This window comes from Mixophyes fleayi, chromosome 11, assembly GCF_038048845.1.
Source record: "Mixophyes fleayi isolate aMixFle1 chromosome 11, aMixFle1.hap1, whole genome shotgun sequence".
Classification (NCBI taxonomy): Eukaryota; Metazoa; Chordata; class Amphibia; order Anura; family Limnodynastidae; genus Mixophyes; species Mixophyes fleayi.
Window position 1 is genome coordinate 45,624,196 of NC_134412.1, and position 25,255 is coordinate 45,649,450.

The window sequence follows — 25,255 nt, forward strand, 5'->3', positions numbered from 1 at the left end:
GCATAATATTAACTGGGGCGCTACTATGAGGCATGATATGATTTGCAGGCACAACTATGAAGCATAAGCTGAATTGGGGGCACAACTTTGTGGCATAATACCACTTGATTGGGGGCACTTCTGTGGAAGAATATAAATTGAGGGTACTACTATGTGGCATAATATGAACTGGGGGCACTATTTTGTGGCATAAGTTGAACAAAATAAGAGGATTTATGTACTTACGTTAAATCCGTTTCTCTGATTCCGTCTGGGGGACACTGCTTTACCATGGGTTGTGGAGGGGAGCTGGGAGTTGGCACCTAACTAGTTAACTTTAGTGCTGCTGATAGACCCCTCCCCTCTACAATCCCCCTGCCTCTTCCTGTACAATCCAGTTAGTTTTAAAAAGCCCCAGGAGAAAAAGGGCAGTCAAACAAGAGCACAAAAGAATAACGGAAGGGAGGGATCGCAGTGTCCCCCAGACGGAATCAGAGAAACGGATTTAACGTAAGTACATAAATCCTCTTTTCTCTTTCATCCAGTCTGGGGGACACTGCTTTACCATGGGGACGTTCTAAAGCAGCCCCTAAAGGGTGGGACTACTCTGAAAATCCCGCTCGTAAAGCATTACGAGCGAAATTTGCATCTGCTGATTCAAAGACATTAAATTGATAAAATTTAGTAAACGTATGGACAGAGGACCAAGTGGCTGCCCTGCAATGCTGGTCCGCAGAAACACCATTCCTTGCTGCCCAAGACGCCCCAACCGATCTGGTTGAATGGGCTGTGACTCTCTCCGGCACAGGACGGCTAGCCTTTATATAAGCTTGTCTGATGGTAGACGTAATCCATCTTGCAATGGACTGTTTTGAGGCTGGCCAGCCTCTCTTATTAGCGACATAAAGGACAAATAGAGAGTCTGTACGTCTAATCTGGGAAGTTCTCCTAACATAAATGCGGAGAGCCCCAACCACATCTAACTTTTCCATCGATTGCTGATCCGTATGGGAAGAAGATGAGAAAACCGGAACAACAATTTCCTGGTTGAGATGAAAAGCCGACACTACTTTTGGTACGAAAGAAGGGAGAGTTCTTAACACCGCTCTGTCCTCGTGGAAAACCAAATATGGTTCCCTACAGGACAGAGCTCCTAATTCGGAAACTCTACGAGCCGAAGCAATAGCCAAAAGAAAGAGGACCTTCCAGGTCAACCACTTTAGGTCTGCCTTACTCAAAGGTTCAAAGGGGGGGGGGGGGCCCTTGAGCATCTCTAGGACCATGTTGAGATCCCATGGAGCAGTAGGAGGGACATAGGGAGGTTGGATATGTAAACCTCCCTGGAAAAAAGTCCTAATGCCTGGCAATTCGGCTAATTTTTTATGAAAAAATTCAGAAAGTGCCGAAACCTGGACCTTTAGGGAACCCAGTCTACGGCCTGATTCCAGGCCATTTTGAAGGAAGGCTAATAGACGGGAAAGCTGAAAAGAGGACGAGTGGAACGTCCTATTTTCGCACCATTTAATGTAGGCCTTCCAAATCCGGTGATAGATTCGAGAAGAAACAGGCTTCCTGGCTCGCATCAGAGTCTGAATTACACTGGGCGAAAAACCTCTAGCCTTCCAGAGGCTGGTTTCAACAGCCATGCCGTTAAATTGAGCTGAGGTACATTCTGGAAATGGAATGGACCTTGCAGAAGCAGGTCGATTCGATACGGAAGGCGGAACCCCGGCCCTTCCGCCATAGATATGAGGTCTGCGTACCACACTCGGCGCGGCCAAGAGGGAGCGACTAGAATTACTGGCAGAAGGCCCTGCCGAACTCGTCTGAGTACTCGAGGAAGCATGGGAATTGGGGGAAACAGGTATCCCAATCTGAACTCCCATGACATCGTCAAAACGTCCACTGCCGCCGCTAAGGGATCCCTTGCCCTTGCGCAAAACTTGTGGACCTTCCGGTTGTGTCTGGAGGCCATGAGGTCTATGTCCGGAAGACCCCACCTGAGAACCAGAGACTGGAAGACATCCGGGTGAAGAGACCACTCCCCCGGCATCAGCTGGTTTCGACTTAAATAGTCCGCCTCCCAGTTTTCTATTCCTGGAATGAAAACCGCCGATATTGCTGGGACATATTGCACTGCCCAAACAAATATTTGGGCTGCAATCTCCATAGCCGCTGGACTCCTGGTTCCTCCTTGTCTGTTGACATATGCCACGGCCGTGGCATTGTCGGACTGAATTCTGACCGGTTGGCCCTGAAGAAAAGACTGGGCTCCCCGGAGAGCCAAGAGAATGGCCTTCAATTCCAAAACATTTATCGGTAGAGTTGATTCCTGAGGCGACCAAATTCCCTGGAGTCGGAGGTGAAGGATTACCGCCCCCCAACCCTTCAGGCTGGCGTCTGTTGTGGCTATGATCCATGACCATTGTGCGAAGGATTTTCCCACGCTCATGTTGTGTAGACACATCCACCACTGAAGAGATTCTCTCGCTTTCTGAGATAGAGAGATCTTTTGACTTTTCAGGTGTAGGTGTGACCCTGACCACTTCGATAGCAGATCCCATTGGAAACATCGAGAATGGGCTCGCCCGAAGGGAATGGTCTCGAAAGAGGCCACCATCTTTCCGAGTAGCCTCATGCACAAGTGCATTGAGGGGCTGGGGTAAGACAAAACCTGGGAGGTTACCGACTGAATAGAGGAGATTTTCTCTGCTGGGAGAAACACTCTTTGCCTCCTGGTGTCCATGATGAGTCCCAGGAATACCATGCGCTGACACGGGATCAACTGGGATTTCTTTGAATTTATTAGCCAACCGTGGCCCTCGAGAACTGCCTGGGTGAGGGACAGGTGATAACGCATGCAATCTTCTAAGGAAGCCTTGATGAGTAGGTCGTCCAAGTAAGGAACGACCTGAACTCCCTGCAGGTGAAGACATGCTGCCATAACTGACATAATCTTCGTGAAGACCCTTGGCGCAGTTGAGACGCCAAAGGGGAGGGCCCGAAACTGATAGTGAGCAGATCCTACCGAGAATCTGAGGAGAGACTGGTGGTGGGTCCAGATGGGAATGTGGAGATAAGCGTCCTTTATATCTATGGACGCCATGAACTGATTTATCTCTAGGCCGTTTATTACTGACCTCAGAGATTCCATCCGAAATTTGTCCACCCTTAAGTGAACGTTGAGGCCCTTTAAGTTTAGGATGGGCCGAAAGGAGCCGTCCGGCTTCTTGACTAGGAACAGGTTTGAATAAAAACCCCTTCCTTTCTGCCCATCTGGCACTCTGCCGATGACCTGCTGGAGTAAAAGAGAAGCGACACAATCCTGTATAGCCCGTCTCTTTAAAAGATCCTGAGGTAGCGGGGTCTGGAAGAAACGCTGTGGAGCAGGGCCCAATAGGTCTATTCTGTACCCCTCTGAAATGATTCTCCGAATCCAAGGATCTTGGGAAGACGCTGTCCACTGTTTCTGAAACAGGGACAGACGTCCTCCCACTGGCGCCCCCTGTAGAACAGGTTGGTCGTCAGGACGCAGGCTTTTCCTGGGTCTTAGCGGCCTGGCGCTTGGAAGTAAACGAGGATCTTCCCCTAGAGGAGGAGCCTCGGGAATTAGATTGCCTTCCTCTGAAGGACTGACCCCTTTGGAAGGAGGTCCCTCGAAAGGGCTGCCGGAAGGAGCTATTTCTCTGAGCGCGGCTTCTGTTAGCGCATACTGGCAAAGAAGTGCTTTTGCCCCCCGTAGCCTGGGAAATGAGGGTATCCAATTCTGGGCCGAATAAGCCCGCTGCAGAAAAGGGGAAAAGGGGGTTTCAATGGACCGCTTTGACTCTGCATCACCTTCCCAGGACTTCAGCCATAGTGTTCTCCTTGCTGAAATGGAGGCCGCCTGAATGGCAGAGGAAACCGCCGCTGAATTCTGGGCCGCCTCATAGAGATACCCCGAAGCTTCCTTTAAATGCAAAGCAAGGGGAAGGAGCTCGGAGTCCTGTAAAGCTTCTGCCAGCTGGTCTGCCCATGCTTCCATGGCTTTTGCTACCCAGGCTGAAGCAAATGTGGGTCTAAAGCCAGAACCCGCAGCCGCAAATATTGATTTGAGCTGGGATTCTACCTTACGGTCATTGGCGTCTGGGAGAGACGCTGAACCCGGGGCTTGGAGTAGAGTATGTTTAGCCAGGCGAGCAATAGGAATGTCTACCTTGGGAATACTCTCCCAGCGAGTCGCCTCTTCCTCCTGAAGAGGATACAGAGAGGCGAACCTTTTAGGAATGAAAAACCTTTTCTCAGGTTGTTTCCAGGCCCTTTCAGCAATCTCTCTGAGTTCAGCAGAAGAAGGGAAACGGTTGGTTTTTCTTTTGGCCCTTTTTGAACAGACTTCTGTCCCTGGGGGAAACCTCCTCCGGCTCTGGGAAGTCCAGCGCCTGTCTAACCGCTAAAACCAAATCATTAACAAATTGGTTTTTAGGGTACACTTCCTGCTCTGAGGAATGACTATGGTCAGCATCCAAATAGATTTCCCCCTCTTCCTCAGACTCTTCCTCCGAATCTGAAAGGACCACAAGGGGATTTACCGCTCTAAGCCTCCTTCTCTTAGCAGGCGGGGTATTAGAGGAATCTAGCAACTGGTTAAGCTTGTTTAAGCCCTTCAAAAAGGCTGTAGACCAAGCTGGGTCTGTATTAGCAGGGGCTGGGTCAGCCTGTGATGTGGAAGCTCCCGGCAAACTCGATCCACTGGCATCTGAGAAAGCCTGGGGGTCTGAATGCGTATTAGTATTGCTAGCCACCGAAGTTGCCACAGTTGATAGCAACTGATTTGATTGAAAAACCATTTGGGCTAGGGAGGTAACCGACTGTGTTAGGGAGGTTACCCAGGCCGGTTCCTCAGACGAAGGGGCTGTAACCTGCTGGCTTTGCACAGAGGGGGCCCCTGCTTCGCATGCAGCGCAGAGCGCCAAAGGGTCCTTCTGCCCACACGGTAATTTAACATGACATTTAGAACATGTGGAATATTTTGCCATAGGGCCCTTTCCCTTATCTGTCATTTTATATAAAGGAAGGCACACCAATCACACAAATCAATCTAGCTGAATATACAGATAGAGATAAAGGTAGAGAGAGAGAGAGAGTAAAATATATTAAAAGAACAGAGTAAATTACAAGTAATCAACTAATGTCTTTGAAAAAGTTGTACTTGAATATTTTTAAACACCATAAATATTTTAGGCTAGCAGGAGACTATAATGTAAACCTGCTAAGCCAGTAATAAAACAACAAATATGTGTTTAAATAAGCTTGTACTTAGCCCAAGGGCCACCAAGACAGGGAGAAGTCCAACAGCAGTCTGTGCTCTCCCTCAGCTCTGTACCTGTTCCCGGGCTTCTGCTTTGGCGCCAGAACCCTGGGACAGTCCATCTCTCTCTTTCTCTGTAGGAAGGGGGGGAACTCTATGTTTTAGCTCCCCCCTCTTCCCTGATGCCGATGTTCCTGCTTGAAAATCCATAGGAAAAAACGGCTTTTGGTGGCAGATTTGTGGAGACCTCTATTAGTTCCTCTTCGCAGGACAGAGGTCTCCGCAGCGGTACCTTTCCGACGCCCCCCTCCTATGTCTGAGGGGGGAATCTTGGTTTTGCCCCCTTCTCCTCTTTTCAGCGCTGCTGCCGAAATTCAAGATGGCCGCCGCCATTTTCATTATCCGATAACCGGCGCTCTATGCCTGTAATGGCAGCGCCGGTTAACGGGGAGGCTGTAGGAGTGCAGCGGTCCATGAGACCGCTTGTCACTCCCTTCAATCAGGCACTTTGTACTTTGGTCCCTGTCAGTGAGAACCGCTGGCTCTCAGCTGACAGCGGAATGCCTGCGCTGCCAAGCTGTGAGTGTGTAGTATAGTAGAAAACACTCCAGCGCTGCCACCTGAAAGAAAAAAGTAAAAAGTAAAAGAAAAAAATAAAATTTCTTAACATTAAACTAAGCACTAAACAAAAAGGCTGCCCAACTCCAGGGCACCTAAAAAAAACTGGATTGTACAGGAAGAGGCAGGGGGATTGTAGAGGGGAGGGGTCTATCAGCAGCACTAAAGTTAACTAGTTAGGTGCCAACTCCCAGCTCCCCTCCACAACCCATGGTAAAGCAGTGTCCCCCAGACTGGATGAAAGAGAAATATAACTTATATATTTAATTTGGTTAATAAAAACCAAATACCATGCACAATTCCCCCCAAAATAGGGGAGCACTGTTTTGCTTATAAAATTATCAGACATGATAGTACATTAAAACAGCAAAATAATATAAAAGCCTCTCTTCAGCATTATATAGGGCAGTCGTAAAATTTGACCTTGTCTGTTGTATTACAGCATGCTGCTGTTTTAAAGAGTCTCTCTCTAACTCCTTTATAAAATATGCAACGTGTTTCTGTTTTTTATCTTACCAATCAATTCTATCTTTCAAAAACTCAAATAGCTCTCTTAACTGTGTGCATAAATTTACATACTGCAACCTATCGTTATCACAACACTGTTGCAATACTGGTATACGGTTGATCATAAAATAAACCCTGTAATGTCTGGGAGACTCCCGAATTTCGGGTGGGTCTTCCCCCCCGGATTCATGCAAGAGAAAGCCACTGTCCCGCATCCTCTCCATTTCCTAATGAAGTGGGCAGGATGGGAGACTTAATGATGTGATGTGTCATTTTGGCCCTGCCCCCATGTCACAATGGGTTTTAATGCATATCAATACAATTTGATATTTTTTTTTATAAGACGTGCACCTCAGATAAAGTAACCGCTTGTCCTCTTTTCTCTTGAGGAATTGTACATGGTACCTGACTATGTCTATCATGCACTCTTTCACTCCTCTGCTGCCGGTTGCAATGTTAAAAGGTAAGTGATTCTCCAACAGAGCAGGCAGAATTTGAGTGACAGCTTGGCTGACTTGCTGTGTGGAAATGCAGTGTACATTAAATGATTGATACATAAGGGCTAAGCCAGCCCTGTCACAGCACTGTGATCGGCACCATTATGATATTGTCCTTAAGTGTATGGGGAGGTAATATTTTCACAGGCTAACACTGAGGGGGTTATGTAAAGTCAGACCTAAGGCCAACCTGTAAGCACAAAAAAGTGCTTTTGCTTTCTACTGCACATGCGCAGTAGAAAGACTTACGTCTGAGAGCAGACAGACTTATCTTCTTGTGCCTCTATATTCTTAGAGAGGTGGAATAGGCGGCCAGGCGTAGGCATAGTATACCAAGACCATGTTAATGCGCTTTATGTACTATACTGAGGAGGCATAACTGTTACGGCTCCTTTCCTCCTGGTGTATAATCTACACAATGAAAATGTGCCCCTCCCCCCAGGTTTAACCAGCCCCGTGTTGAATAGCACTAGGGCTATTCCCACCCCCTGTAGCGGTGGCTGTGGGAATAGCCCATGTGCTATTAATCACAGGGCTGGTTAAACCTAGGGGTATGAGCCTGCATTTGTTTTGCAGGCCCGATCTCACTAAGGAGTCCAGCTCCATGCTGACCGACCTAGGGCTTGTTGTCATTATGGCAGGGGGACCCCTTGTTGTGGATTTCCCTGCTGCGGTGCCACCAGCCCTGGCACGGCCAAGTGCTTCTACTGGTAATTATGTGGGATCCGCACCTATTGATTATATATAGATATACATACACACACATATATATGATATATACATACATACATACTTTATTGCTTTTGGGAGAGGGGTTAATTATTCATCTAATGGCCGTGTGGGCTGTTGCGCATGATACACTTTTAATGCATTTTGCATACTATTCAGAGGAGCACCTATCTTCGGCTCAGAAATAATCTTATATTATCGGCTCAGAATACACGCGTAAACTGTGAAAGAGGAGGAATATGGAAGAGAGCAAGAAAAAACAAAGCTGACAGAGAAGTGAGTGTACCCCTGTACTATTGCTTGAGAGCAAAAGAGAGGGAGCAGAGAGGCAGGACATAGACTCTGTGAGAGTACCAGCAGTCTGAGAAGAGGAGGGAGCAGTATCTATTAGACCCCTGTATACAGAGGAGCGATATTGGTAAATAGGAGCTGTTGGTGAGGGGAGTACATCCCTGTCAGATGTTTAAAGTAAAAGTCTGGAATAAAAAAAATACACCAGAGAGATAGAGAGACAGTGAGAAGAAGGAAAAGATCTTTTTAAAAGAGAGAAACAACTGGAGTCCTGACTGGAAAAAGCCACCTTGGACTAAAAGGCTGAGCGTCATATGGATAAGTAGCATCTTATTATCCGTTTATTGATTTATCGGGACTGTGTATTATAGTCAGATAGGGACTAGCTGGGTAGGCCTGTAGATTGTAATGTAAATGAACCCTTTTGCTGGACTGAGATAATATTAACAAGGGATTAGTGCAGGGACAGTTAGTTAGGGAGCAGAGACTGAATTACATGTATGAGAAACTGTGCAGACTGCCTCACTATTTTTTCAGTCACATACAAAAAAAATTCACAAACCTGTGGTGTGAGGAGCCTACGATTTTGAAGTGACTATATGGTCATGTCTAAGGGATAGACATATGTCTATTTATGCTGCTGAACTTATTTCATGTTAATTTCTTGATATTACTTATAGTTGCCAGATGATTGTAGTTTAAAGAGAAGTACCTCTTAGTAGTAGAATAATAGAGAAGAGAGAATATTTATGTATGGTAGTATAGGTATTTTATAGTACTATTTATCGATTATATACAATTGTTTGTTTAAACTACAACTCATATTTTTGATTTACATATTGGAAAATCCCTTTAGAAGCCTGTACCACACTAATAAATGTGTCAGTGTGGCTTCTAAACATAATTCCTCTGTGATATTATTCATTTGTGTATGCCTTTGGTCCAGTGAAGGGGGGCGGAGGGTTCCTTGGTCTCCCTCTGGTGTTGCTACAACCAGGACACTACACAAAGAAGACCCTTCAGTAATCAGACCAAAGTGGAGGCACTGTGCAATCTGGAATACAAGGTACTGAGTTCTTTTGCAGACCGCACACACAAATTGATATATACACCCTAACCTGAAAAAGGGGTGTTACATTATTTATATCGGTGTTACTCTTTCACTTTATATAAGGCCCTGAACATTCTAGTTAACCTTCATTTTTATAATCTGAAAATTCCAACCTCTGGATTTAATGGTCCTTTTACAGAGTCATTTTTTTGGGAGGTTACAATGCTGTAAGCCACAGTTAAAAGAATAAACTATGTGTATGGTCTTTTACAAAAATCAATATGTCTGTTTCAGGAAGACCGTGATGAGATCAGTATCCCTGAAACTTCTCACCTATTTTCAGGCAAACTTTTTAACGTATTCCCAGCATTCGATGGATGGAAAACAACTGCATCATGTGGGTCTTCACGTCTACAGAAAATAACAGAAACTACTCAGTCACAAGTTTAATAAGAAAAGCAGACCATGTATTCTGAGCTCACATTAGCAGACCTCTGAAGAATAAAAATGCACTCACTTGCAAACAGCTCCAATTGTGAATCCAGGAGGTAAAGTTGTTGGTAAATCCTTAAGTGAATGAACAACAAGGTCAACCCTGGAGGAGAACATGGATTGAAAGTTAAATATAGCTGGATTCCAATTAACTGATGCAACAATGGGGGCATATTACTTAAAGACATTGGAAGGGAGGTGCCAGCAATATAATAGACGTTTCTAAAACACAGTTCAGGCACACTCACATAACCCAATTTAAACTTGGAGCCATCCCAACCCAACTTACTCTTTTCTCTCTAGAGCATTCTCCAGTTCCTTTGTAAATAGACTCTTTTCTCCTATCTGTAGGGAGGTAGGAAGAAAGCATTGGCTGTAATTATGAAGTCAGCAGTACTTTAAAAACTCAAAGGAATAGCAGTACTAGTCACGTATACACAAATAATACATAAAACACCTCATCACACAATTACATCAAAATTGTTCCATTCACACATACACCACAATTATTTAGGAGACATTCTAACCTTAGATAGAGCGGTGTCTAGAATTTTATCTCCTGTTGTGGACATGGCAACTAAAAAGATAAGGTGAGAGGTGTCAGTCACATTTGAAGACATGAGATGAAAAAAAAAAGGATGGAGAGATCAACAATAAATTAAAAAAAAATAAACTGTTCTAAAGAAAAAGTATAACAGGCAATAAAATTATGCAGGCTATGTGTGTGTGTGTATATATTAAAGCAAAACTGAAAATTAATGTAAGTATTATGCAAAATAGCATTTTTCAACTATGGCAATACCAAGCTGTACTTACCAATGTCAAAATGTACATCAGGGAACCTCTGGGTCAACATTTTCACCACACTGTCTGTCTGGATGCGCGCCAGCTGTAGGGAGACTTAGCATGTTTACAAAGTACAATTTTACCAACCTGATGGAACAATAAAAAGCTACTTTTTAAAAAAAAAAAAAAAAATTAACATACAGCAGCAACCACAGTTACTTTTATATACATATTCTGCTTATATGGACAATATTTATGCACAACAAATACATCTGTGAGTTCTGTATTGTTACTGGATAATATGCCAATCCTTCTCTGCAAAAAAACCATTCACAAAAAGTATTCACAAAATATGCTCACCTGGCTTTTCCTGGTTCCAACTCTGATGAGACCTCCTCCTTTCTGCCCTGATCCATCCTGCAGTAAAGAAACAGACATTTGACACACTTAAATGTAGCACGCCACTTTACTCCAAACACTGAGAAATTGAGGTAATCAACAAAATGCAAGTGTATCAAACACATTAGAAGAGTATCTTATACCATTAAAACAGAAGACACTCTTTGTATGCCTTCAATGTAGTCCAAGGGGTTGAAAAGATAATTCAATTAACATGGACAGCTACACTTGGATTCCCAGTATGATAGATTAATGAAATCACATTATCTTTTATTCACTTCTAAAGACAAAATATATTTTACTAATGAAATAAAACTGAGAATCCCTGTAATCCCAGGTTTGTTCCTACTTTAAAATCGCTTCATAAAATAAAACCATTGTGTTCATTATAGTATATACACAGGCATGGGATATCGGTTATCCATAAACCAGAAAAAAAAAGTAAATGATTACTGCCTTTAATTATTGTGTCATACTCAGACCTGATCACCAAGTGTTTTTTCAATATAGCAAGTATGCAGAGCTTTGTTAAATCAGTCTGATAGAGGAGAGGAATGCCAGGGCTGCGCCAGGCAAATACAAGTGACTTTGACAATTTGATTTTAGGCAAGGTGCACTAAATTACGGAAATTACTCTTATTTGGAAAACACCAAATCCCAAACATTCCACATAATTCCAATACCTTTTGTAACACATGTGCATCCAAGATCTGCACTGCCTGACTCCAATACTGGAGTCTAGTTTTATTTTAAAATATCTAACATTATGTTGCACATTATCATCATGTGAAGGCATAGTAAAACATACATAATAGAATTTAAATAAAATAAACAACATTTAAAACTTTCTGTAATGCAAGTACAGTCTCTTCCAGAATTAGATACAGAGTTTACAATAAGATCCAAAATTGTATTACCTTTGTTTTCCAATTCTCCATTTTTAACAATGAATTCTGAAAACACAGCAGTCATCCACATGTGTCTCCTTTCTAATAAGCAGTAATTGTTACAGTGACAGTTTATAGAATCTGTCTGGGAAACTGCTCAAACTGATAAATTGAATGGCCAGGGGGTGGGGAGAGATAGTATTCTGGGACCTCGCCCATCAGGATTGTTCAACATTGAAGCTAAAAGTATGTTATCAGTGATGCTCAGGCTGGACCTTCTTTAACCAAAGCCAAATAAGTGGCAGAGACCCTGTTATCTGAGCACACAAGGGTAACTCCCCTCTTAGTGCTGAGCTTCCAAAATGAAGGTTACCATTTGTATCAACAGATATCTATTAGGCAATGTTGCTGATTGTATACAAAAATGGATTAAGACAGTAGAATAAATATAAACCCAGTTATTTCAACTCCTAAATTTCTTTGTAATCATCCTATTTACTATGTACTTTTTGCATGGGTCTGCTGAGAAGCAAAGAGACATGTGACCAATCATGTGTGCTGCAACTGTATATGTGCTCTAAATGTTCCTGAAATACAGATACAGCAGACACACATTAAGGGGGGTATTCAATTGTTTGTTTTAACGCGCTAAAACCAAAAAAAACGAGCGCTCTAAAAAAACTTCATATTATACGGTAATTTTGCGCGCGTAAACAGTTTATACAGTACTTACTCGCTGCCAGCGGGCTGAATTTCAGCTCGCTGCGAGATGAAATTTAGCGAGTAATTACCGTATTAACGGTAATATTTTTAGAGCGCTCGTTTTTTTTGGTTTTAGCGCGTTAAAACAAAACAATTGAATACCCCCCCAGACCCTTATTTAAGCATTACAGATATCACAGTTATGAATTAAAATTGGGCCAAACAAAAGGTCTAACTATTAAGAATGTTCTGCCATTAATGAGAAAAAAGATATAGGTGAACCGTTGTTGGCTACTTATAGGTTTACTTTTTCTAATAGCGGAACAGTAGAAAAAGAGTGGTTAGAGGTGGATGAGCCAGGTGATGGAACTGAAAGTAAATTTGGTTTAATTCATGTCCAGGTGACCTTACTTGGTAGGTCTCCTCACAAGCAATAACATAGGTCCTGTGAGCAGATTTCCACTCCTTGGGAAATTCCATATGCTACCATTTTCTTTGCTACATAAATCGTGTAATTGTTACCATTTGTCTTTAGCGTGTACTTCAAAAAAAATTAAGGATTGACAGTGAAACCTGAAGATTACCCACTTATAAAAAAAAAAAAAAAGGGCATCTTAAAAGGCTTGTTGACCACCGATTTGCTAGGCATGCACACATGAAGATTATGCTCTGCCACATTCCTCATGGTTTAAAAAATATATTTCCCCAAACAAAATCCCTAAGCGGCAGACTATGTACCTAGCTATAGCAACCAATCAAAAGAGTTGGGAGTTGAAACAGTTAAACTAGATATATAGTGAACTATTTCAATGCCCTGCAGACTGCTACTTTTCAGCACAGCATAGACCAGTTAGAGAGTAAGCTTGGAGGACTTCTTTCTTATCTCTAAGGATAAGATTGTTAAATTGTGCACATGTAGCAATGTGAAACTACCAAAAAGCTGCTCTTAAATAGAATAATAATTTTATAGCTGTATTTTTAAACTTAAATTATATTTCATGTCATTGTATGTAATTCATTTGTGTCATGATCCTTTTAAAGTACAGCACTGCGTAATACGTCAGCGGTTTATAAAGAATATTATAATTAAATATGGTCACTCAAAAAGGACATTGCGGCATAAGATGCAACCCTATAAAAAAGCTGATTTCACAAGTTAGAAGACGCTATACACTTGCTTCTTCTCATTGCTTTCCATATAATTAAAATAAAACACATTATCACTTGTATCCAACAACTGTCATCCTTCAGAAGAAGACATCTGAGGACCGCCCCATCTGCAGCTGTAATGGCTTCTGCTGGAATCAGCTTAGTCAGTGAAAAACTGGGCATGACTCTAATGTATTTTATACTTTATTAAATGTTGAATATTTTTTCTAAACTTGTGCTGGTCTGTTCATGTTTATTAAACAAATATGGATTGTATTTATTTTTATTATTTTAAACTTTTTATTTAATACAGCAGGAAAATATTACAGGTCACACGATCTGTTAAACATGAAAAAATTAAAAGAGAAGGGCAAGCTGTTAAGATTTTTACTGTTTGTACCCTATTTTTCATCTTGTGTGCTCTTAAAATTCATAAAAAGTCGACATGCCTGTGTAACAATTAAACAATAACATGAAAAAACGTGAGATAAAGAGACCTTGTAGTGCTAGGATAAAGTGACAAAAAAAGATTTATGGTTTTTAAATGGAGTAGAGGAGAGGGTAAGGTACCCCCAGAAAGAGGGCATTGAATGAATTGAAGGTAGTAGGAATAGGGAAAGGAAGGGAGAACAATTGTTGCAAAGTTGAAATAGATTTATTTTTTACTGAATATGGACCCTGCACAGTCATGATGTTTTTCACAAAATGGTCTGATACAATTATATCATCCATGCACAAATGTCTACAATTTGTTTTACCCACATGCTATGCTTTCACTACACATGAAAACATGTGGAGGGATGGAAAAAAAGTATGAATTTTAATTTGGAATACTCTTTTGACCGCTATTACTGCCCACACTTACCTTTGTCTCTATGATAAGTGCTGACCACAGAAAGGTGGTTAAATAATTAAAAAAAAAAATGTATTAAATAAAAACAGATGCACCGAATGCTGCATCTGCCATGGTCCCTGTTGGCTAGAATAGTCATGTGCAACACTCCTCTAAGCTTATTGCTCACCTTATTTGAAAGAGACAGAGTGAGTGTCTATAACCCCTTCCCCTGTAAACTGGGAAGTTCAGAGAAGAAAGATGGGGCACCCGCTCAGCCTCCATGAAACTGGTCATGCATAAGTGGAGAGAGGATGAGATACAGCCATCAGGGACTGCAGTGGCTCCTGGGAACAGTGCATCAAACATATGTTTTTTTTCTTCCTATATTAACTCCTTTAACTCCACCAAAAAAAAAAAACAAGGGTGGAGCTAAAGCTGTAATCTCACATACACTCTTTTCTTTTTCTTAAACAGCAAGTTTGGTAACATGAAATTATTATTTCAGTATTTTGCCCTGGATAGTGACATTGCTGCCTCTGGAAGATAGTGTTTCACCTGGACCACATTTGTCTCCAGAATTTTGCCACTTCAGTTTTCTTTATTAAAAGGAACTTTTCTGTATAGCCGAAACTACAAACAGGGAAGTTAGCAACTTTTTGGCTTTGCAGGTGAATAAAAGCAAGTGACACATGCTCTTCTACCACCATTCCATGCTGGAGTGGTTTGTCTAATGTGGTCACGACTTTATATAATCATTAAAATATGTCAAACAATAAATAAAGCATTGCATACTAGTGCCTGCTATTCAATTCCAATCCTGTTCTGGATGACATCAAATACAATCTCCCAAACATTTGGTGGCTTTATAATTGCAGGTCTCCTAATATCTCTGGTGGCTTTAATATACAGACGACAGATCTTTAATAGCTTGATAATGGATCGCCCCATCAAAATCTCTGGTGGTTTTTACTATACATATCTCAAAGCAAAAGTGGATTTATAATGCAGCCCCGGCCCCTAAAAATTTCCTGGTAACTTTCTAATTTGGACCCCTCCCTCCCTAATCTCTGTTGGTTTCAAAATGCAGACCCTAGATCTCTTGTGGCAACCCAATTAAATTACCTAGCCTTTCTTCAGTCCCACACTGTCTACGCATTGTAGATGAAGACTGCCTTGTTGTGACATTGCCACACCTACTAAACAGCTCCCAGAATTCGGATTGGTAAATAGCTAGAAATATATATTAACCAGAGGGGGATATCACCACATACTCATCAATGAATGGCCAGCACCATAAACCAATCGGCATGCTTGGAGCCATCTACTAACTGTGTAACAACACTGTTATATGGCTACAGAAAGGCAAAGGATGCACCCCAGCTACCCCGATTTTGCTTTATCATAGGAACAGTCGAACAGGTATGGAGAATCCTCTGCCTGCCAGAGGCAGCCATGATTGTGCACCTCAGCCTAAAACAATAAAGGGAGGGAGATGTCCTTCTGCCCCTCTGGTACCTGACAAAGTTTCACATCTGTCACTACATCTATCATGTCACTATATTTATGCACCTATAATTATCTCAAAGTAATACCTACTGAAACTGTATTTTAAATACAAGATGACTGCACTAGGATTATAAGCAGTGGTTGTATCATGTTGGGAAGTGGAACATTTCATTTCATCAGGGAAGATATATCTGGTAAAGTATTTACCACTTCATTTTTTAATGAAATAAATTCATCCAAGAGAGTTTTTATTATTATTATTTGTTTTTTTTAAATCAAGCTCCCGCTTTCCCCCAACAGAACAGCAGTTTACCAATGTCAAGGACCACAATTCCCTGACCACACCTGTAGCAATGTTTTGCCCTGGCTTGAACAGTACAGAGAGGTTTGAATTTTGCTGAACCTACAACTTCCCACTAAGCAGCATTACTTTCAAACTTCTACAGAATGTTGTACCTGAAGTCTGTGGGAATCACAGGAAAAAATTAATTAAAAGTATGCACATCAATTGCTGCAACTCTCATCCTCTCCTAATCTGAACTTCTCATCAAGTATGTAACAAGAATTGGTTATCTATTGCTGTAACTGTGTTGCTATAACTTGTGTTTGGCTGCTGATCAGTGAAGCATAGCTTATGTCACTGGTCTGGCACTCCTCTAGTCTGAATAAGACCAATCATTGTTTCTTATTCTGATTAGCTTACCAATTGGCACATGTGTAGCTAGTTTGTATTCTTCCCTACTATATCTTGGTATTTACTCTAAGGGGAAACGTGTTTGGGGTTTCCTACACTAAGTGGGTTTGCCTCGGAGTATAAGGACATGCACTTGGAGGCAAACAGTTTAACAAATAGGATGCAACTTCTGAAGACACCCAGTAAAATAATTACATATACTACAACCTGACTGCATTTCTTCTCTAACTGCACTGGACATTGTAACAAGGTATTTTCTGGTTATTTTCTTTTTTCTCTACATTTCTTAAAATGTATTTGTCTTAGTTTTTGCCCTTTATTCTTAAATCCTAATATTTAACAAATTGTTTACTTTCATGGCATTCTCTGTAGAGCTATATCATTCTTCTCCCTCCCTACAACACACATCTCTGTCCACATTGCCCCCTCACTACATTACACTATTCCCCTCTAACTAACACTCATGACCTTACGGACGACAGCACATAAAACGTCACATCTTACAAGCATCTTTCCTATTGTTCTCTCTTTCTGCTTTTATTTGCTGGTAATATATCACCAAATGTAGGTCCAGTCTACATCTCCCCTACACGTATATTTCAGTAGGATGGAGGAGATCTTGGCACTATAACCTCCCCCAATCATTGGAAAGCATAACTCTTTCTGTAGTGTAGGGTGTCCTTGTTTGGTGATCACACATGGTCACTAGACAGTAGCTTCTAATGGGCCAGATAGCTTGAGAGGTGGGACAAAGGCCAGAATTGGGAGATTAAGCACTTTTACTGCCCTCCCCCATCTCCTGGTTTTTCTAAGATTTCTGTAGTGAGGGTGTTTTTGTCTGGTAATCATATATGATCACCAGATAATAACTTTTAAGGGCCAAATTTACTATAACTCTCTGATTTCTATCCTGCAAGATCTTATGCATTCCACCATCTTAGAAAACAATCCCAAGCTTTCAAGTTTATTCGTAACATTAAATAATCTTGGGATTGGATTCTAAGATGGTAGAATGGATAAGATCTTGGTTGCAGGACAGAAAACAGAAAGTTATAGTAAATGGAGTGCATTCAGAGGAGGTAAAATACCCCAAGGATCTGTATTTGAACTAGTGCTTTTTAATATGTTTATTGGAGACATTGCAAATGGTATTAAAGGAATAGTATGCCTTTCTGCAGATGACACAAAGATATGCAGTAGGGTAGACACACCAGGAGGGGTAAAACAAATGATTGATGATCTAGATACACTAGAGGAATGGTCAAGAGAGTGACAACTACAGTTTAATGCCAAAAAATGCACAATCATGCATTTGGGTCTCAAAACCCCAAAGGCTAAATATAGTACTATAATGGAAACTACTGAGGAGGAAAGGAATCTAGGAGTCACTATTTCAGGTGACAAAGGCAGGTAAGCAATGTAACAAAGCAGTGAGAAAGGGAAGTCAGATGCATGGCTGCATAGGAGGAGGAATCAGTAGCAGAAATAAAGTAATGCCACTGGATAGGTCATTGGTACGGCCTCATCTAGAATACTGTGCTCAATTCTGAAGGCCATATCTCCAGAAGGATATAAATACATTAGATACTTTACAAAGAAGGGCAACTAAAATGGTGCATGGCCTACATCACAAAACTTACCTGGAAAGACGAAACAATTTTAATATGTATAGCTTGGAGAAGGGAAAAGGGGGACATGATAGAAACTTTCAAATATATCAAAAGTTTTAACATTCATCATCATCATAATTTATTTATATAGTGCCAACATATTCTGTAGCGCTTTACATTTGGGGTCAAACATAGTAAACTAATAAACAAACTGGGTAAAACAGACAAAGAGGTGAGAAGGCCCTGCTCGCAAGCTTACAATCTATGGGACAATGGGAGTTTGAAACATAAAGCTAAAACTAAGTCTTCATTTTGCATTTCGGCCCAGCCAGGCTGCAAAGGTAAAAGTGACTCATAAGCTAAATGATCCTGTCACACAACAATGTTGATCAGGGGGTAGTTGTTCTGTGTGATATTGTGTAACTTGTGGTAATAGGGTGAGGTTGAGAGGGTGGTTGAGGAATATTATAAGCTTGTCTGAAGAGGTGGGTTTTCAGAGAACGTTTGAAAGTTTGTAGACCAGAGGAGAGTCTTATTGTGCGAGGGAGAGAATTCCATAGAGTGGGTGCAGCCCGAAAAAAGTCCTGTAACCGGGAATGGGAGGATATATTGAGTATGGATGAGAGACGCAGATCTTGTGCAGAACGGAGTTGCCGAGTTGGAAGATATTTTGAGACAAGAGAGGAGATGTATGTTGGTGCAGCTTTGTTGATGGCCTTGTAGGTTAGTAAAAGTATTTTATATTGGATTCGGTAGAAAACAGGCAAGCAGTGTAGAGACATACAGAGTGATTCAACAGAGGAATAACGTTGGCCACTCTCTCTCTGGGGCCACCTCTGCTCCGCTTCCTTTATCAGTTGGAGTACCGCAAGGCTCAGTGCTAGGTCCTCTGCTGTTCTCTATCTATACCGCTTCTCGTGGAAAGCTAATAAGTTCCTTTGGATTTCAGTATCATCTCTATGTGGATGATACCCAAATGTATCTATCCTCTCCTGGTCTCTCGACATCTGTGTTGTCCCATGTAACTTACTGTCTTTCTGCCATATCATCTTGGATGTCCTCTCGCCAACTCAAACTTAGTCTTTCTAAAACAGAGTTAATAATATTCCCACCCACCAAGAGCATACCTGACATTTCTATCCCAGTACATAACATGACCATAAATCCCACCCCACAAGCTCACTTCCTAGGTGTAATCCTTGACTCACACCTATCCTTTGTTCCCCACATTGACTCTATATCTAAATCATGTTACATACATCTTAAAGAACATTTCCAGAATTCGCACATATCTCATGCAAGACAATGCAAAAACCTTAATTCATGCACTTATCTCCAACATAGACTATTGCAATTCCCTCCTTACTGGTCTTCCCCAAATCAGACTCTCACCCCTACAATCTATTTTGCATGCAGCGGCTAAATCGATTTGCAAAGAAAGTCACTCTTCTCCTGCTGATCCTTTCTATCGGTCTCTACATTGGTTGCCGGACGGTGAGAATTTACCAAATCCATTATAATATGCTTCCACTAACATACAAAGCCATCAACAAGACTGCACCAATTTAGATCTATTCACTTGTCTAAAAATACCTCCCAACAAGACACCTCCATTTTTTACAAGATCTGTGTTTCTCTTCCACATTCACTACCTGCTCTCATTCCCACTTACAGGACGCTTTTCAGGCTGCACCAATTTAGTGAAATTCCCTACCTTGCACAATAACACTTTCCTCTAGTATTCAAACCTACAAACCTCTGAAAACCCAATCTCTTCAGGCCAGCTTATCAAATTCCTCAACCACCCTACTAACCTCCCGAGAGTAACCCATTTCCACCCTCTCCACAGTTTACATCAGACTTGCATGTGCCCTTTCTACACTCAATCAACCGTCGGACCCCCAGACTAACATAGCTGTGTGACTGGATCTTATAACCCATTCTACCCTTGCAATCTGGCTGGACCAATATGGAATATGTAGCACTTAATCTCATGTATCAAACCCCTATAGATTGTAAGCTTGCGAGGAGGGCCCTCTTACCTCTCTGTCAGTCTATAATGTCAAGTTTCATTTTATTACAGTGTTGTTCCCTATTGTAAAGCACTATGGAATAGGATGACACTATATAAATAAATGTTAACAATAATCAATGAAATCTGACAGGCAGCCACATCTGTAACATTGGTACAATATGTATTAAGTGCCAACACCTTATAGTATATACAAGTAGAAAACAAAAAGAATTGAAGTAGAAGTGCATGACACCTAAAAATATAAAGAGCATTAACACAGTTATGAGCAGCACGAGGCTGAAGTTAGCTTCTTATTCTGCCAGCTTCTTATTCACTACTTATTCATGCTCCAGCTTCTTATTCAGAAACGCTTATTTTTAAAGGACTACATCAAACTGGATCACCGATTTCAAATCAGATTAACACTAAAGGGGGTCCCTTATACAAACTGCAATAGTATTTAGCCTGACCCAACAAGGTTTTGGGCATGAAATAATTTTGAATAAGCAGCTGCAGTTTTGCAAGGGTTAAATCTGTTGATTCCCACTTTGCCACCTGATTTCATGCCCAAAACAGTGTTGGGCCAGGCAAAAGACAGGTGTTTTATATGTAACTGACCACCCTGTGTTGATTCCCACTGCCAAATTGGTGGCCCAACAGCATTTAACCCTTGCAAGACTGCAGCTACTTATTCAAAATGATAAAATATGGTAGCTTTGCCCACTTGGCCCCTTTATTTCATGCCCAAAACCTTGTTGGGTCAGGCTAAATACTATTGCAGTTTGTATACGGGACCCCCTATAGCGGCGGTTCCCAAAGTGTGCGCCGCGGCTCCCAGGGGTGCCGCGGCGCTGTCACTGGGGTGCCGCGGGCCAACAAAAAAAAAAAGAAAGAAAACAGAAACTTACCAATCCACACGGCGCCGGGACCCAGCAGCCTCCTCTCTCCCGCAGCTGTCACTAACGTCATTCAGTGACAGCTGCGGGAGAGAGGAGGCTGCTGGGGGTCCCGGCGCTGCGCGGATTGGTAAGTTTCTGTTTTCTTTCTTTTTTTTTTGCCTGGCGCGGGGCAGAGGAGGAGGAGGACAGATGGCAAAGAGGGAGGACAGAGGCCAGAGGAGGAGGGGGACAGAGGGCAGACCGAGGGCAGAGGAGGAGAAGGACAGATGGCAAAGAAGGAGGACAGAGAGCAGAGGAGAAGGGACAGAGGGCAGACCAGGAGGACAGATGGCAGAGGAGGAGGGGGACAGAGGGCAGACCAGGAGGACAGATGGCAGAGGAGGAGGGGGACAAAGGGCAGACCAGGAGGACAGATGGCAGAGGAGGGAGACAGAGGGAAGACCAGGAGGACAGATGGCAGAGGAGGAGGGGGACAGAGGGCAGACCAGGAGGACAGATGGCAGAGGAGGAGGGGGACTGAGGGCAGAGGAGGAGGAGGACAGATGGAAAAGAAGGAGGACAGAGGGCAGAGGAGGGGGACAGAGGGCAGACCAGGAGGACAGATTGCAGAGGAGGAGGGGGACAGAGGGCAGACCAGGAGGACAGATGGCAGAGGAGGAGGGGGACAGAGAGCAGACTGAGGGCGGAGGAGGAGGAGGACAGATGGCAAAGGAGGAGGGCAGAGGAGGAAGGGGACACAGGGCAGACCAGGAGGACAGATGGCAGAGGAGGAGGGGCACAGAGGGCAGAACAGGAGGACAGGTGGCAGAGGAGGAGGGGGACAGAGAGCAGACTGAGGGCAGAGGAGGAGGAGGACAGATGGCAAAGGAGGAGGACAGAGGGCAGAGGAGGAGGGGGACACAGGGCAGACCAGGAGGACAGATGGCAGAGGAGGAGGGGCACAGAGGGCAGACCAGGAGGACAGATGGCAGAGGAGGAGGGGCACAGAGGGCAGACCAGGAGGACAGATGGCAGAGGAAGACAGAGAGCAGACAGAGGGCAGAGGAGTTGGAGGACAGAGACAAAGGAGGGGGACAGAGGGCAGAGGAGGAGTGGGACAGTGGGTAGACAAGGATAACAGAGAGCAGAGGAGGAGGACAGATTACAGACCAGGAGGACAGAGAGCAGAGGAGGGGAACAGAGGGCAGACCAGGAGGACAGATGGCAGAGGAGGAGGGGCACAGAGGGCAGACCAGGAGGACAGATGGCAGAGGAAGAGGGGGACAGAGAGCAGACCGAGGGCAGAGAAGTTGGAGGACAGAGACAAAGGAGGGGGACAGAGGGCAGACGAGGATAACAGAGAGCAGAGGAGGAGGACAGATGGCAGACCAGGAGGACAGAGAGCAGAGGAGGAGGACAGATGGCAGACCAGGAGGACAGAGAGCAGAGGAGGGGAACAGAGGGTAGACCAGGAGGACAGAGGGCAGAGGAGGGGGACAGAGAGCAGAGGAGGAGGACAGAGGGCAGAGGAGGAGGGGGACAGAGGGCAGAGGAGGAGGGCAGAGAGCAGAGGAGGGGGACAGAGGGCAGAGGAGGGGGACATATGGCAGAGGATGAGGACAGATGGCAGAGGAGGACAGAGGAGGGGGGGAGAGGGCAGAGGAGGGGGACAGCATGAGAGATGGCAGAGGAGGGGCCAGCGTGACAGAGGGGGCCAGCATGACAGAGGGGGCCAGCGTGACCGAGGGGGCAACGTGAGAGAGGGCAGTATGCCTAGTTGCAGAGGGGGCAGTGTGCCTGGATGCAGAGGGGGCAGTGTGCCTGGATGCAGAGGGGCATTTTTGCATACAACTAAATAAGTATTTCTGTCGTGACCTAAATACTTATTACAACTTTTTGACCCAACTACCTCTAAAACAGGACTGTTCAGTAATTATCTTGGAAGGGTGCCTTGAAAAATTTGAAGACTAAGGGTGCCGCGAACTGCAAAAGTTTGGGAACCACTGCCCTATAGTGTTAATCTGATGTGAAATTAGTGATCCAGTTTGATTTAATCCTTTAAAAATAAGCTTTTCTGAAGAAGCTGAAGCATGAATTAAAAGTGAATTAGAAGCTAACTTCAGCCTCGTTGAGCAGCCAAGTAATCCTGGACGTTTAATTCAAACATCAACAAATATTGTTTGCATTTACACTGCAATGGTGCACTTTAGAAAGAGTGTATATGTGTGCGACATAAGACTAATCACAGGAAAGCAGCACAACGATGCATCCAATCCGCTTCGCAAATGGTAAAATCGAAATGGTTATTCCTACTAACTTACCATGCTAGCGTCAAACATCTACCAAATGCTGCACCAACAAGATGCTGAACGGTGGAACAAACCGGCATAATATTTTACTACATTAATGGCTCACAATCTGTGACCTTCGTCTAAATGCTGGCTGCAGCGGGCGCCATGTTACGTTTTCTCCGCCTCAACCCATGTCTTTTTTTTTTTTCTTCTATTACAAATAACTTTATTGAAAAAAAAAAAAAAACATTGGTGGTTGAGTGTGTAATAAAGTTATTTGGGATTTTTTTTCGCTTACAATAAACGTTGCTGTAATGTAAGTTACGCTTAAAATAATGTATAACAATTACAAGGAGATTTGGCAGTGATGAGTATGGCGAGTAGGTAGTAGGAAATAGCTGCTTTATTTTGCACAATTACTGAGCTTCTGAAATCCTTCGTAAAAGAAGAGATAAACACACTGATTAGGCCACTAGGATCTTTCTCTAGTTTAATTGTTGTATGCAGAATAAAATGTAACTTGAAAATCCAAAATTCAGTTCTGTGGAGGGGCAGGATTTAGTGGCCTCTCCGGAAATCATTATCTACATTTGAAAATATTGCTGATTGGCAAACAAAAATCGCTGCCACACACAGACTCACAGATTCCCAGCATGCAATGTGAGGGCAGAGGGGGGACAATAAGATAGACAATAGTCATAGGTCAGTAATAGCATCCTGAAGAAGAAAAAAGGGAAATGGTAAATTACAACATTCTTCTTATAGTCTGTAACCGTTATTTATGTTAAAGAAAATACATTGTTTCAATAGATTGTTGCTTAAACCCCTTCACGCTGTGCTGAGCTATTTTGTCACTTTGAGGTGGTCACATTCCAGCATCAATATCAGTAATTTATATATGCAGTACTCACACAAATTAAACCCTGTGTTTTTCAGAAGACTTTGAAGTTTCGAAATATACCATAAGTCTGCTTCTCTCCCTCCAACACAGCACAGCAAATCTACTTAAAATGGGCAAATAAAGTGTTTGTTTTTTATTGGCATTGCAAGATCGTGAACTTACAGCAAATGTTTTTTTTTTTTAGTAAACACCACCAAACAATGTTGTGCTTCTTGCTTTGGCATGAATCCTACTTTTCAAAACAGAAAAAAAAAAATCAAGATTCTACACATAAGTTTTCATAATAAAATTTGCACTTGAAAATTATATTACTTTGCTAGTTTGCATTGTTTTGAATGAAATGTATAACCTGTTGTAGATGAGATCTTCATCTTTAGCAACCCCTTTTCCCATGGAACTAGATGTTCGCCGGTACTCTGTTGTCCCCAGTACTTAATCTTAAGTAATGATAACTTAACTCAAGGTGGTGAACCCCACAAGGGACTTGGTACCAGGGTGCAGAGCAAATATTTCTATGACAACAATGTAGGATGCACCTGGACCAGGTTGAGTAGATTTAGTTGCAATAGGATGTAATAACAATCTTCACCAGTGTAACAGCTTGGCAATGTGGAGTAAAAGATGGACATAATGCCACTTGTGGCCTCTGTAGAGATGGCACTGGAGAGCAACATAGGGTACAATGGAAAGTGCAGACACAATTGCACTATAAAGCTGAAATGAGTACCACAGCTGACATACAAAATTCCAATGGAACAGATAGCGGACACCACAATTCTGCAGCTGGGAAGTGGTATCACAGAAAATAGGCAGAGTCATATTCCAGGCAATAGAGTTGATCCAGGCAGCAATATACTTAGATTTACAAGCAATAAGGTCAATCCAGGCAGCAATGAGGAGTAGTCAGGCCACATGCACAGATCAAAGCCGATTATCAGACAGGAGCAGACTATTCTCAGGAACAGACACACAAAGAGAAAAGCATGTGTACACTATAATCAGCAATGGTTCAGTGAACCTGACAAGTTTTTAAAGCAGTAGTAGCCAATCAGGGCAGGTATCAGATTAAGCTGCAGGTGAGTGGATATGATCACACCCAGACCGACATCAACACTGCAGTAGCAATTACCTGCTGTTGCTAACAACTACAAA

At 42.8% G+C, this 25,255-nt stretch overlaps 1 protein-coding gene across 2 annotated transcripts in view; it reads right to left on the minus strand.

The window, feature by feature from the left end:
- HMBS (hydroxymethylbilane synthase) overlaps window positions 1–23,407 on the minus strand; it is a 39,977-nt gene extending 16,570 nt beyond the window's left edge. The window contains exons 1-7 of one of the 2 annotated variants that reach the window (XM_075190997.1): window positions 23,233–23,407; window positions 10,598–10,654; window positions 10,268–10,340; window positions 9,979–10,028; window positions 9,741–9,796; window positions 9,477–9,554; window positions 9,293–9,370 (exon numbers count right to left, since the gene is read on the minus strand). In XM_075190997.1, coding sequence (XP_075047098.1) covers window positions 9,293–9,370; window positions 9,477–9,554; window positions 9,741–9,796; window positions 9,979–10,028; window positions 10,268–10,340; window positions 10,598–10,654; window positions 23,233–23,250 — 410 coding nt within the window. In that variant the 5' untranslated portion in view covers window positions 23,251–23,407. Of the gene's footprint in view, window positions 1–9,292; window positions 9,371–9,476; window positions 9,555–9,740; window positions 9,797–9,978; window positions 10,029–10,267; window positions 10,352–10,597; window positions 10,655–23,232 lie in introns of those variants that run through there. The other variant, XM_075190998.1, reaches the window with a different exon arrangement.
- Between the last annotated feature and the right edge of the window lie 1,848 nt (window positions 23,408–25,255).